The sequence below is a fragment of the Tasmannia lanceolata genome, unplaced genomic scaffold, assembly GCF_043159265.1.
Source record: "Tasmannia lanceolata isolate RefF3 unplaced genomic scaffold, GAP_Taslan_0.1 ptg000018l, whole genome shotgun sequence".
In the NCBI taxonomy this organism is placed as follows: Eukaryota; Viridiplantae; Streptophyta; class Magnoliopsida; order Canellales; family Winteraceae; genus Tasmannia; species Tasmannia lanceolata.
Genome location: NW_027518695.1, coordinates 18,317,197 through 18,331,468, shown reverse-complemented (window position 1 = coordinate 18,331,468; position 14,272 = coordinate 18,317,197). Strand labels below are relative to the sequence as shown.

Here is a 14,272-nt window from a genome sequence, read left to right as displayed (position 1 = left end):
ATTTAGTTCCCTTCTGCTTTATTGGTTTCTAGTGAAAGAGAATTATATGTGCAGAGTATGTTCCTGATTTTGCTTCTGAGAGCTACAAGGGGAGTCATAATAACATCACAGATGAGCCTATGCAAGCTAATCAATTGGTGGGAAACTTAAAATCACATGATCCTCATATTGTTTCCAATGATACGCCAAATGCGTTGAATAGTGAATGTGGAAAGTGTGCTTCAAAATCCATCAATGCTCCACCTACAATTTCACAAGACATGTCCTGCCCTGTTACATGCACACAAAATGCAGTTCTTTCTGAAGGAATGATTACAGGATTGCATCCAGAAGAAGAAATAGGCGGCACATCTGGTACTTCAAATGAAAGTTCTCAGAAGAGTGAATGTGATTCTGTTGGACAGGAATTACTAAAATCTATGATGACAGTATTGCTTCCACGAGCGCTTCCTTTACTCAAGAAGACCTCAAAGAAGAAGAAGGCACCAGCTAGCCATGAAGAAACTTCTTTCATTAAATATGCGTCTTGTTTCAATTTGGATGGGGACGGAGCCCACCACCTTACTGATGCCATATCTCGTGGTACAAATGCTCAACCTTCTAAGATAAAATGCTTTGTACGAAATGCACTCTTGTGCTCTGGTTTTCTGCTGTGTCATCTCTTGCATATTAAGTCTCTTTCGGGTGACAACAGGCTTTTCATCTTGTGAACTATGTCACAAATATCTATCTCAGGAATTTCTCGGCAAGGGAAAATCTTGGGATATATCAATTTTTATTTTATTTTTCGGGTTTATATCGGGAAAAACAGTAAAAATAAAATTATTTAAAAATATATAAAAATTTAAAATTTAAGAAAAAAATATAAAATAAAAATATCGTAAAAATATAGGCATAATATCATGCTATTTTATGATAAAAATGAAAATATCGCTATATTTTTAAAATCTCTGGATTATTTCGGGATTTTTCCGTTTTATCAAAATGTCGTGATAAAAATGTGATATTTTGAAAATATCAGAGATATTGGTGACATAGCTAGTGAATCCATTGTTTATGTTTCTGCAGGTACGCTTGCAGCTGGAATACCCATTGGGGAATCCAAAGTGGGTAGGAAGGGGGAAATGACTGCTCTAGGGACACTCTTGGGGACAGATGCCATACTTGAAGTGAAGAAATGTGATGACCCTGTTGGTGGCTGCATAACTAACATGCCACTTACTGAGAGAGAAAGTCCTGAAGATGGCAAATCTGTTATTCCAGACACCTTTGAGGATGACCAATCTGCATATGATGTCTCTAACTGCAAGCCACTGCATTCTGATTTTTGTGGTGCTGATCCAACACCTTTTGAAATGGAACCATTGAATCCTGATATCATGGGGATGCATGGTAATGCTGTTGGTGATAAAGAATCACTAACTTGGCATTTTGGAAGTGAAGATTACAATGGAATTTTCAGCGGTGAAGGAGCTATGCTGCCCGAAAGGCCTATTGAAAAGGGTGAAAATCTCATTTCTGTTCCTTCTGTTGGTTTTATATCTCCCAGTATCCATATCCCTTTGAAAGAAAAAGTTAACGATAGTTGCGGAATTGAAGCGCAACCCAAATTGAAGAGTTCAGTGGATGTGGGCATCAAGATTGTACCCCATTGTATTGAAGGTATGCTTGATTTGGAACTGATCCGTGCGACACATAATGACGCACAACATTCCCACGTTGAGAGCTTATGCAAATCTGAAATACAAAAAATTAGTCCTACACATAAACTGCCAAATAGTCTCGACTTTGGTGGTAAGAAAACTTAATTCTCCTCTAATTTGAATGTTTTGCCTTAAGATGCAATATATCTTGAGTAGCCTATGCTGCCTTCTAAGTTTATCAAGAATTTGGGGATTATGAATTGTGAAATTTCTGAAACTATTTTTTTCCCGGTCTCATTATGCAGATGGTCCAACAAAAAGAAAGTTTCAATGTACCAGCTTTCAGGATAATCTAGCGGATTCTGATATCCCCAAGTTATCCATGGTGGAAGATAAATTAGCTGCTAACTTGAAGGGTGAGGAAGGTTCTATTCGTATTCCAGTTCCACATATGGAATTTGATGGCAAAACCGAGCCATGCAATTCCTCTTCTCTGATTCGAATGCTAGATGCGGCTGCGTCATCTGGAGAGCCCTGCTTTTTATGCCACGAGGTTGGAGAGCATCCATGTTTACCTTGCCCTTCGAGAAAGTACCATGCCCCCCTTTCAGAAAGTATAATTTGCAGGAATATAAAAGACAATGTATGTCCTGGAATATATTCTATGAAGTCTTCACCCAAAACAGAATTTGGCCAAGCTTCTGATCAAGCTACAGACACAAGTAAAATAATGCCATTTGTCAATGAAACCAAGATTGGCGGACAACCCAATTATTTGAACACACTGAATGGTATCCCCGAATCTGAAGGCAGGCTGTTCAATCTGTCTCCCCTTATATCCCGGAATCAACCAATGGTTGTCCATGGTGCAGAAGGCATGCATAACCCAAGCTTTGTCGATCCATTTGTTTCAGATGTGGAAAGGCATTCCATTGATGCGGTTAATGAGGTCAAGAAGATTTATTCTGATCATAAAGGAAGTGATATCCAGAAAATAAATGCTTATTCAGATTTGAACCCCCACAATAAATTGATTAATAACAACTGTGAAGATATGCTTTCTGATAGCAAGTTAAAGCAAAAAAGTCTCATACCAGACAATTCCTTTTCGAAAGTGATGAAGCCTAACAATGAGATAGATGACTCTATTGAGCTTGTTGGATGCTATTTGCACCCGACCCCCGTCTTGTCTATGTTTTTAAGCACAATGGGAGATGATATCCGTATTTGCGTTTTATGTGGTCTTTTGAAGGATAAAGAAAGAACCCTTTTTATCTATAAGATTCCAAGCAAGGAGTCAAGGGAAAATTCTCCTTCTTTTATTGGTTACACATTGATCATGTTGCCAATTTCTCATGGCCCCTTTGACAGAGATGTAAGTTGTTTTTATTATACTTCATTCATATTTTTGTTGGTTTTTCAAGATGTACTGATTTTATTATTTTGTGTCTGACACAAATTTGTGATTCTTATTACCAGACTGCATTTGAAAGATCTGGATTAGAATTCACTCCCGATGGCCAGTTCCTTGTTTTACTTAGTAGTGTCAAGGCACCTTGTTGCAGGTTGTACATATTTCAATTTTTTCCTTTTCCTTTTGGGGATTGTGAATGCATATTGGTTTATGAATCTTGACTCTCAAATTTGATACTAATTTGTTGTATACTTTTTCAGGGAACAAAGCATTAATTGCACGTGTTCTGTGTGCATGTCAGATTGCTGTGAAGAAAATGGTGTGAGAGTTGTGCATGTAGAGCTTGGTTATGTTTCATTTGTGTCCAAGCTGACGACAACTGCGGCTGTTCACTGTATTTTAGTTTGTGAACCAAGATATCTTGTCGCTGTTGAAGGAACTGCGAGGCTGCATGTGTGGATCATGGACTCGACATGGAGGTGAATTTTCTCTAGACCATATATTCATTTGCAGTCTCATTCCTCTTTGTGATATTGTCATATTCTATATCCTATTTTGAAGAAGTCTACATAATAAAGTTTCTAATTGGTGGGACATGTGCAATAGATGGTTTGAACTTATTTTCCCCTCTCATTCTTCTTTCGTTATATTGGCATATTCTATATCCTCTTTTGAAGAAGTCTACATAATAAAGTTTCTAATTTGTGGGGCACGTGCAATAGATAATTTGAACTTATTTTCCCCTCAGTTGTATTGTCAACCTTTTCAGTTGGCATCTAAGGCTTTCAGATCTTGGTGAATCCAAGCGGGAGACCAAGATATACTCACTTTTGTAGGCACATAAATAATATAGAAGTCACATACCAAAGCTTTAAATGAATTATGAACACTAGCTCATCCATAGAGGATGCGGGTCTGATCCCAATTTATAAATAAAAAAATGACACTCCTGATAACCTGATCCAATTTCCCAATTTGCATTTGATTTAGTTTGGTGAATTCTTATTGCAACTGGAAATGTATAGTAACCAGAACAACAAAATGTATGTGATGCTTATCACTTTTCTGCTTGAAAAATGTCATTTCACTAGTCTTCTGTTTGCTCTTTTGCCCATCTATATGTGTGCTTGATCTGTTCTTTGATCCAGACTAGGTGATGCCCTTTTTGAATTACTTCCAAATTACAACCCGTGTTTCAAAACTCAGATTCTGACGAGAACTGGCCATAGAAAAGGGGTTAGGCTTGGGTGAGCCAATAATTGATGCAATCATTTTTGCTTTAACTTCGGCAAGTTAAAAGAGTTTTGAATGACTTCGTATGGCCAAACTTGACTCAGACGAGAACTTGGCCAAGGTAAAAGGGAATTGACTCTGGAAAGTCAATGATTTGACTTAGAGAGCTTTAGACAATCCTTGCAACACCTGTTCCATTATACCACCTCTGGAACAATGGGTTTCCGACCCCATTTAAGTCGTATCATGACAACACTATTAAGTTGGTTCTCAGGCCATTTGAGAATGCCAAGACCCCTATCTCTCTTGTATTGGAACATTTGCGAAGTGGTTCAAGGTCCAATTCATTTCTTTTTCTCTCTCATGCACATTTACCTATAGCTTCCTTAACACTCTTGCCCTTCACTCCTTGTCCTCAAGAAGCACTAATGTTCCTCTCTCCACTTTCCCTCTTCTTCTTCACTGTTATTCTTTCTATCTTCAGTTTTTCCTCTCAAAATCATTTTAACTTTGATTATAACATGTGTTTGTGTATGTAACTATGTATTTACTTGTATGTAGCAGAATGAGCCGAATGGCCGTAGACACTAGCCTGTCTAGCCAATATATTGCACCAATAGACGTTAGTTGTCCCCTACATACATCAATAACCCTCTTCCAGTATAGGCAGTACTTTCATGTTTTGATATGTTGCTTCTCTTGTGCTTGAAATGATTTTTAGTAACATGTGGAATATTGATGATATAGCTTTATTTTATTTTTTTATGCTCACTTGCAGTGCGGATGTAGAGGAATTCGTTTTGCCAACTTTTGATTATTCATCTACTTCCATATTGGAGTTGAGAAGGTTACCAATGTGTGTCTCTCTGGTCATCGGCCATGATGGTGCTGGAGGCTTTGGTTTATGGTAAGTTACATTCTGTCGCATCGGAATGGTCTTTCTGCTAATGCATTAATTTACCTTTTATGTGTTGATATTCTTTTTCACTTGTTTAATGTTTATATTCATAGTGGCAAGTTACTCAACTTCTGACATGTATTTTGTATTTATTTGACTTCTTTCTACTGTCTCTAAATATGATATTTTGTTATTACATGTATTTTTGGCTTTAGGCCTATTTTAGTAAAATCCAAGTGTGTTGTATGCTTCATTAGATTCTTTATCTACATCATTTTGTAGTGGCATCTAAAGATTCAGAGGGCATTAAACTATCATTAGTTAACTTGCAAAAACTCCCAGCCAAACAAGTGGCTAGGAACCAAGGAGCTTGTTCCATGATACTGACAAATTTTCAGCCAGGTGACCACCTTATTATTATTATTATTTTGCAATGAGGGTGCTCTATAAATCCAAATATCTTGATTAAGTTACACCGAGGACTAAATTGACCATATAAAGCTGTAAAAAAGTCAATTGCAATATCTGTAGGGACATGGTGCAATAGGTTCTCTCGAGTTTGTAGGGTTGTTGGACTCCTGTATCTTGATGGACTAGTTATCTTAAACTGACGAGGTAAGTGGACGTTGCACATTGGGATAGTCAGGAAAGCATTTTTTTCTGCTTTTATCATCTTCATGTCTGAGTAGAAAAGCAACCTTTTGTATAGTTTATGGTGGATGTCCTTGCAAATGGAACCTCTCTCTGTGTGTGTGTGTGTGTGTGTGTACGTCTGGAGTGTGTGTGTGTGGAGCAACATGTTTTATAGGATTAGTGGGTTTTGAGAGGGATACCGTTGCTTATAGCTAAACCAGAGAGCTTGTAACACTACTTTGGTTCTTTTGTTGCTCCTAAGCATGTATCTTCGTTGGGTGTAAACAAATATAACTTCCTTTTAAAATATGTTTTGTGTTTAGAAACATTTTATATGATAAAAGAGTTTGTCTAGCTACTGTTGATGGCTAATCTGTTTTCTTATTATTTCACAAATATTAGTATATGCATTGAATTTTTTTCTGTTGCAAATTATCATTTGTCCATAACAGCAAAATATATTTTGGTTTCAAAATGTATGAAGCAGTATTTTTAGAGGCAGAGTCGCGAGGCGTAAGCCTTGTGAACAATCGTATTTTTAAATAAAAGTTTAAAGAAAATAGAAAAGGTAAGAAAAATATCAAAAAATAACATTGCAAAATCGAGAAAAACATGTGCTTAGTTTTCAAGTAATATATGATCATCCAATCATCATTACACTAAGAAAATAAAGTATCAGCCCCATCATCCACCATCACTACCAATTTACCAACCAAATAATACAAAATAGAGAGATTAACAAGTCTACGTTACATTTCTAATTTTCCAGATAAAAAACACAAACATTCACAAACAAAAGTTGCAAATGGAAAGGTGTATAAAAAAGAACTCACACTCATCAGTGACTTGTCTTTGTCCTCAATTTCATCATCTATATCATCTTCAATCATTTAGTAGATGCCCTCATCATATCCGTCCTCTTCATCACCCTCATCACTATACTCTTACTCATCGATGCTAACATGACGAGGATTAATTACAAATTTACCTTTAGCCTTACATAGTTACATACATTAATATGCAAAATAGTTACTTATAAATTAAAACTAGAACTTAAAAGCTAAAACCTAAATTAGAGTATATTTCTATAAAACTAGAAACTTAGAATGTATACTCACTTAAGAAACATTCTTTCTCCTCTTAGGTTGAGACTGAGAATCAAATCCATAACTACTCCCAACTGATCATTGTTGAAGAGAGTTGAAGGGTACTTTGGTCTTTATATGTATGTTGGAGGGTATTACAGTCTTTGTACCTGTAACCCTAATGTAACCCTATTTGGGCTCTCCTATATTTACATCATATTACATGAGAGCTCCCTAGTGGAGACTCACCATCTTCTCCATTACTCTTCTTATCCTTCTCTTTCCTTGTCCATTCTAACATGGTATTAGAGCAAAGATCCTAAGGAAGAAAGGAAGGAAGAGTTCTCTCTCTCTCTCTCTCTCTCTCTCTCTCTCTCACACACACACACACACACACACACACACACACAAACCCTCTTTTGGGTTTTCCGTAAATCCTCTCTCTCTCTCTCTCTCTCTCTCTCTCTCTCTCTCTCTCTCTTTTAACGCTATCCACTTCACCCAAATGCCTAAAATCTCTCGCAATCTCCGATTGTGTCTCTCTCTCTCTCTCTCTCTCAACTAATCCTTTGTCCCTGATTTCTGTCCCTTCTTTTTTTTTTCTTTTTTGGGTTTGCCGCAAGTTAATTCACGCTCACAAAAAAAAAAACTCATTTCGATAAACCCCTTCCCCCGTGCGCTCACCCCTGTATCCCCCTTGGCCCTAAGCTGTAACAGCACGCCTCCCCCCTTCTCTGTGATACTAGTCAAAGTAGAACAACAGCTGAATCGAACAAAATTGATTGAATAGCAGTGACATCAGACACAATGTCACTCTCATCGGCAGGAAAAAAGATTGTTTTCTTTCCTAGCAATCCACTCGTCGTTAGAATCAATACAATTCATCAGGATTGGATCAATGTTCTACTCCCGTTATTTCCTTTTCATTCCATTTCTTATGCTCTTTCTCAGCTAAACTATTGAACACGTGGCATCAGAATCATAGGTAATTTCAATAGCATCCTATGTGGCCCTGCTCGCAATTCTCCTTCTATATCCCTAGCCCAAGCTACGAGCCGTGATAGGGACTCTGCGCGCAAAGGTGATCTTTGCGAGGGAGATCTATTACCCTTTTAACCAAGATAAGGTCTTTCAAAGACAAAATTCAGCCTTGTTGGAGAATGTCTTTCATGAGAGAATGTTCTAATGAACCCACTGATTGTAGTTTAGAAGGACCCTTTATCATTCTCCATTTCTCCTGTTGCCCGCTTGTGAATGCTCTTTAATTGAAGGCTGAGTTTGGCCTTTTAATGTAGTGAGAAGTGTTAGAAATGAGATTAGGGTAGAGAGGAAGAAGAAGAGGAGTGAAGGATGGAGAGTTTCCACTAGGGAGCTCCTCATGGATATGTTGTATATATAGGCCCATATAGGGCAAGTGATGTACAATGACAACAATACCCTCTAACATACATGATACACCTAATGACTAAACTACCCTAATACATTGTAAGCCCAATGGTTCCCACCTTGGCAATTCCCATCTTATTTTGATGATTCCAATACACAAGTGATTTAGGATCACTAATGTGTTTAATTGTCTAAGTTGTAGATCATGATTGCTTAAAGACAAGATTGCTTGGATTGAGGCCAAGAAGCTCTCATTGGACCACATAATGAAGTCCAAAGACATCGGAGATCCAAGACGAATGAAGACTTGAAGAATCGCAATTGAAGATCGAAGTTATTTTAGAATGTATAAGATCCAATCTTAGTTTAGATTTTAAGAGGCATAAATTAAGTTAATCTCACACACCCCTAAATGATTAAGTGATTGTCCTTGTGGTGTTCCAACACTTTGGAACCCTCATAACAATCCCAACTTGGTGTATAGTTGGAAGCCCAAAAACCAGAATTGAAAATCTGCTTGACATAGGCTTCTCGGAACTCCGAGCTCGGAACTCCGAGCTCGGAACTCCGAGAAATCCTCAGAGCTCCGAGAAATGGTCCAGTAGCTTTTTTCCAACTTCTGTTTATATTCCCGGAACTCCGAGACCACTACTTCGGGAAGAAAAAAGAGTCGTTGGTAACTTTGCCAAATTTACGACAATGCCACCAAACGGTCATATTTTGGTTCTTCTATAAATATGGGCATTCCCTACTTCCACATTATCAATCCTAACACTCAAAAACTCTATTTGAACATCCTAAGAGTGATTCAAGCTTGTTTATGCTTCTCATCCTCTAAGATTAGGATTTGGATCATTATGCTCAAATTTGTACATCTCCTACAATTTGTAAACCCTTGTGAGGGATTTTTTGTTCCTTCTTTCTTATTCAAGAACATTGTATTCGGGCGAGTGTTCGGAGAAGCGGAGCCCACTCTCCGTGGTGAGGATTGCCACCAAGGTTAAAGCATTCGGAATTGTAATCGGCACCGATCTTCGCCGGAGTTAAGAAGATCAAATAGTGAAGCCATCAACGGGTTTGGTTGGTGGAGTGGAGTAGGCCTCGCATTTTGAGGACCGAACCACTTTAAATGTTGGGTGCACTCTCTCTTGTCTCTTGCTCTATATTTTGCAATTGCAGTTAGGATTTAGCTTGTGTGCTTATAATTTCATTCTTGATCTCTTAATCTTCAAAATTGGGTTAGTGTCTTTCAAAAGGTTAAAACTTGTTAGGAACCTAATTTTTACCTCCTCTTAAGTTGCCGTACTCGGGACCACCCTTGGAATTTCATACATGTTATTCAACACTTCCCCTCAAGCTGGAGTGTATATACTAAGGAACTCTAGCTTGCTACAAAGGAGACTACAACAACCAACTAAAAATAACAAAAAGTACAATAAGCTTATACACACTCCAGCTTGGGATAACACTCCTCAAGCTGGTGTGGTAAATACATAATGAAAAGCATAATAAAAAGTAGTAACGGTCATAGTGACTAGCATCGAGATCAAAGGCCATCAAAAGAAGCAGCTTCCCTGAAGTAGCACAACAGCGAGAGCGATCAAACAGGGCATCCCCCTGAATGAGAGCACAACGAACATATCAGCATATCACGAGCAATGGAGGCGCCATGGTAGGAATAGTAACGGTCCAACGAGCAAAAAAGGGCATACCAAAGGTGCGTACAGTGAACATCGGCGAAGCAGCACAACGCCAAGAGAAGATAACCACCGATGGGGAAACCATCGGAGACAAGAACGATGGGGAAACTGTCACCTGGAGAGGAGAAGAAAGAGAAAAAAGGATAACCAACCAACAATGAGGAAATCATCGTCTAGTGACAAGGTCGACGGTATGAACCAAGGTTACCTGGAACGCGATTCGTTCCAGTACGCGGTACGGGAACGGGTACGGGGTACGATGGTAGTCCGGTACGCGGTACGATGAGGGTATACATATATATATATATATATATATATATAATTTCATATATTTTTACAAGAATGTCATTCCATAGTACAGACTACGCACATTTGATACACAAAATATAAAAACCTCGTGTATGTCATACATATTTTTTCAAAAAGAAAGTTCCCGTTGGAATATATGAATATCCTTCCATAGTCCATACTACATCAATTTAATAAAAAAATAAAAAAACCTCATGTATGCCCATATTTTTTTTTCAAAATAAAGCTCTAGTTCCAATTCAACCCAAAATATATAAAATTTGTAGCTCTCTCCATCTCTCTTCTAGTCTATATGCATCTCTCTTTCTCTCTCGCGGGTCGCCGCGGTTCGTCATTTTTGGCGATCCAGGTCGTTAGTGAACCACGTTTCGGATTGTGCGACCCCCGGATCGCGGATCGGAGGGCGGATGGTGAATCCGGTAACTATGGTATGAACATCGTCTCCTGAAGATAAGAAGAAGACGGGAAGAGGATAACCAACCAACGATGGGTAAACCATCGTCTGTTGACTAGGTCGACGGTATGAACATCGTCGCCTGAAGATAGGAAGAAAAGGAAGGAGAAGATAACCAACCAGCGATGGGAACACCATCGTCTGGGTACAAGGTCGACGGCATGAACATCGTCGCCTGAAAAGAGAGCCGACCAACGATGGGGACACCATCGCTCGGAAAAGAGAGGTCGACGGGAAAATACCGTCGCCTGTAAGAGAGCCGACCAACGATGGGAATGGAAACCTATAGCTAGGAAAAGAGAGGATAAGACATAAAGCCGAAAAAGACTAATGCGTAAAAATTACGCTAAGAGAAGACATGAAAAAGAAGACACATGACGAAGGAGACAAAGAACATAATCACGAACAATACTCCATCTCGGGCGAGACTACATGAGCCCGGAGATGACAAGACAAGGGGGACAATATCAAGACAACACGAAGATATAAGGCAATACTTCCACAAGAAGATAATACTAAGGCAACACCCCCCTTAGAAAAAGCAACAAAGATGACAACACTCCCTCAAGAAAAGACAACTAAGAAAAAAAAACAAGGGAAAAAAAAAAGAACACTCCCTAAAGAAAAGACACAAAGAACTACATGAGAACACTCTCCCTCAAGTTGAAGGTCTAATACCTTCAACTTGCAACGAAACGTAGACAACTAAGGCACCACACCTCTCTCAGACATTCCATCGAACACTCGATGTGCGCCTTGAAGAAGAAGACAAAGGAACAAAGGCAAACAAGGCACTACATCTCTCTTATACATTTTATCAAACACTTGGTGTGCACCTTTGAAGAACAACATAAAGACATAAGAAGACATAGAAGACAACACTAGACAATGTAAAGAAAGAGATGACATCAACACAAAAGACATACAAAACAATGGAAAGAAAGAGATGACAACACTAGACAACACTCCCCCTCAAGTTGAAGCCAAGGGCCTTCAACTTGAAACGAAAAGAAGACGTCCAAGGCACCAAATCTCTTTTGGACATTTTACCGAACACTTGGTGGGCACCTTGAAGGACAACACAAAATACATAAAAGACAACGAATGTAGAGGAGAAACGACAAAGATTAGAATGGAGAGGATGGGGGAAGAGACTCAAAACATGAAAGAAAGAAAAGATTTAAAACATAAAGAGAGGTGAAAGAAAATAGAAAGAACCCAATAGGGGTATGAACTTAGAGAAGAATGAGATTTGGGATGGAAAACTAAAAAGAAGGGAAGAGATATTTTCGAGAGATTTGGGGGAGAGATTTTAGGATATTTTTTTTCTTTGTTATTTGTGGCAACTCCAAAAACAAGAAAATGAAAAAAAAGAGATATGCATGAGAGAGAGTTGCGAGAAAGAGAGAATACCAAGAGAGAAAGATTAGGGAGATTTGAGGAGAGATGTTCGGAAAAATAAAAGAGGAAACAACACCTTGCGTGTAAAGGCAAAGAGAGATGAGAGAGAATGGCATGGAGATGATAGACTCTTCTTCTTTCCTTCTACCCCTTCCCAAATGATCTTTGCTCTGATACCATGTTAGAAAAGAGGAAGAAGAAGAGTGAAGGATGGAGAGTTTCCACTAGGGAGCTCCTCATGGATATGTTGTATATATATGCCCACATAGGGCAAGTGATGTACAATGACAACAATACCCTCTAACATACACCTAATGACTAAACTAACCTAATACATGTTATTCAACAAGAAGGAATCACTTGGTGCATGGTTCTCCCTTTTGTTTTTGTCAAACTACCAATTACCCCAAAAGCTTAAGCTGTTGGAGAAGGCATTATTTGATCTTTTATACTCTAACACTCCCCCTCACTATGGCCCCTCTTTTTAGGGTTGGCCTACACGTGACACATGTGACCCCTCTTTTGGGTTGGCCTACACGTGACACATGCGACCCCTCTTTTGGGTTGGCCATTACATGTGATTTTTAATATCAAGGAGTTTTGAACTCAGGAGTCAAGACCTTTTCTCTGATACCATGTCAAACTACCAATTACACCAAAAGCTTAAGCTGTTGGAGAAGGCATTATTTAATCTTTTATACTTTAACAGTTTTTGTGGAATTGATTGCAACTTTTGAGTTGCATCTGTTAAGCACATAGGCCATGTTTCTTCTTAGCCAAGAGTTCTTGTCCCTGGAAAGATCAGCTCCAAATTAGTCCCAAAATATTTGAAATAACCCATTACCCATGTGCTAGTTTGTTGATGCTTGCATTGTAAATTGGAATTCGACCCATTTAGTTATTCCTCTGCCTGTATTAAAAATATTTTATGTGTAGTGTTTATCTCTGATAGGAGCACACACTTAGAAATGCTCGTGGGAATTTTTAGATGCTTGACATTGTAAATTGGAATTTGACCCATTTATTTATTGCTCTGCCTGTATTAAAAATATTTTATGCCTTGTGTTTATCTCTGATTGGAGACCGGAACTCTTAGACACTGCAGTACCCACCTTTTGTCATCTTTAGATTTGGTCGATTTGTCTCTTCCCTTTACCCTTTTCCATATTTTCACTTGTTCTATGTTCCCTTTATAGATCTTTTTTGCATTTCCAAAGTATAATTTTATACTATCCCCATCTACAACCTTTCAATGCACTGCTTGTGTTTTATTTCTTTCAGGGACATTTCCAAACGCGTCTTCCTGGCTAGGTTTTCTGCTCCAGGCAGTTCAATCTTTGAGGTCCTCCCAGTTGGCCTGTTCAATTGGCAAAAGAAGGGCCCTGTTGTGACAAGTTCTAAGGTAGATGACTATACCAAAGAGATCATAGATGCAACAGAAAAGTGGTTTTCAGGGGCTGGTGAAAACCATGCCTTTCTTCCATCAAGTGGGGAAGATATAGCTGTCTGGCTTCTTGTCTCTGCTGTGTCAAATTCAGAGGCTCAACTCAACCATCATGCGGGGGACCTCAACAAAAGTTCAGCAGGATGGAGGCTAGCCCTACTCGTGAAAAATATGGTGGTTATGGGAAGCATATTGGATCCAAGGTGCATACAAATTTTGTATTTTCTTAAGAAATTTTAGAATGAGGTACTCTGATGATGTCTTTCTTCAGGTATTCAATAAAATGCCTGTTAATTTTCATCGAAAAGACCAAACTACACATTGTAGATAATGATTATATATACGGATATCTCATATGTAAAAGGATTACTTCTCATAATTTCTCTCCAGTGAAGTATCACTTTTGAAGTCCCTGAGCAAATAACATCCTGGATCACTGGCTCAGGAATTGACCATTTTGAAGGACAGATTAATTTTTGAATAATGCCATTGATTAGCTCCTAATCAATTATTAATTGCTGGAACATAGAAGCAGAAAGATATTGGGTTTTTTTTCTTCAGAAAACCACTAAATGTGCTCCTTAAAATACTAAATAAGCACACAAAATTATGAAAATAAAAAACAGAAAAGAAAAAGATCTGGCAGAGATTTAGGTTTTCTCAATAATTTGT

General features: G+C 38.4%; 1 protein-coding gene across 3 annotated transcripts in view; it reads left to right on the top strand.

The window, feature by feature from the left end:
* Positions 1 to 14,272, top strand: part of LOC143851473 (DNA binding protein) — a 28,892-nt gene that overhangs the window by 13,313 nt on the left and 1,307 nt on the right. For 2 of the 3 annotated variants that reach the window (XM_077360929.1, XM_077360928.1), the window contains 7 exons: positions 55 to 582; positions 1,069 to 1,794; positions 1,949 to 3,018; positions 3,123 to 3,208; positions 3,318 to 3,536; positions 5,069 to 5,197; positions 13,438 to 13,803. In XM_077360929.1, the coding sequence (XP_077217044.1) occupies positions 55 to 582; positions 1,069 to 1,794; positions 1,949 to 3,018; positions 3,123 to 3,208; positions 3,318 to 3,536; positions 5,069 to 5,197; positions 13,438 to 13,803 (3,124 nt within the window). Of the gene's footprint in view, positions 1 to 54; positions 583 to 1,068; positions 1,795 to 1,948; positions 3,019 to 3,122; positions 3,209 to 3,317; positions 3,537 to 5,068; positions 5,198 to 13,437; positions 13,804 to 14,272 lie in introns of those variants that run through there. The other variant, XM_077360930.1, reaches the window with a different exon arrangement.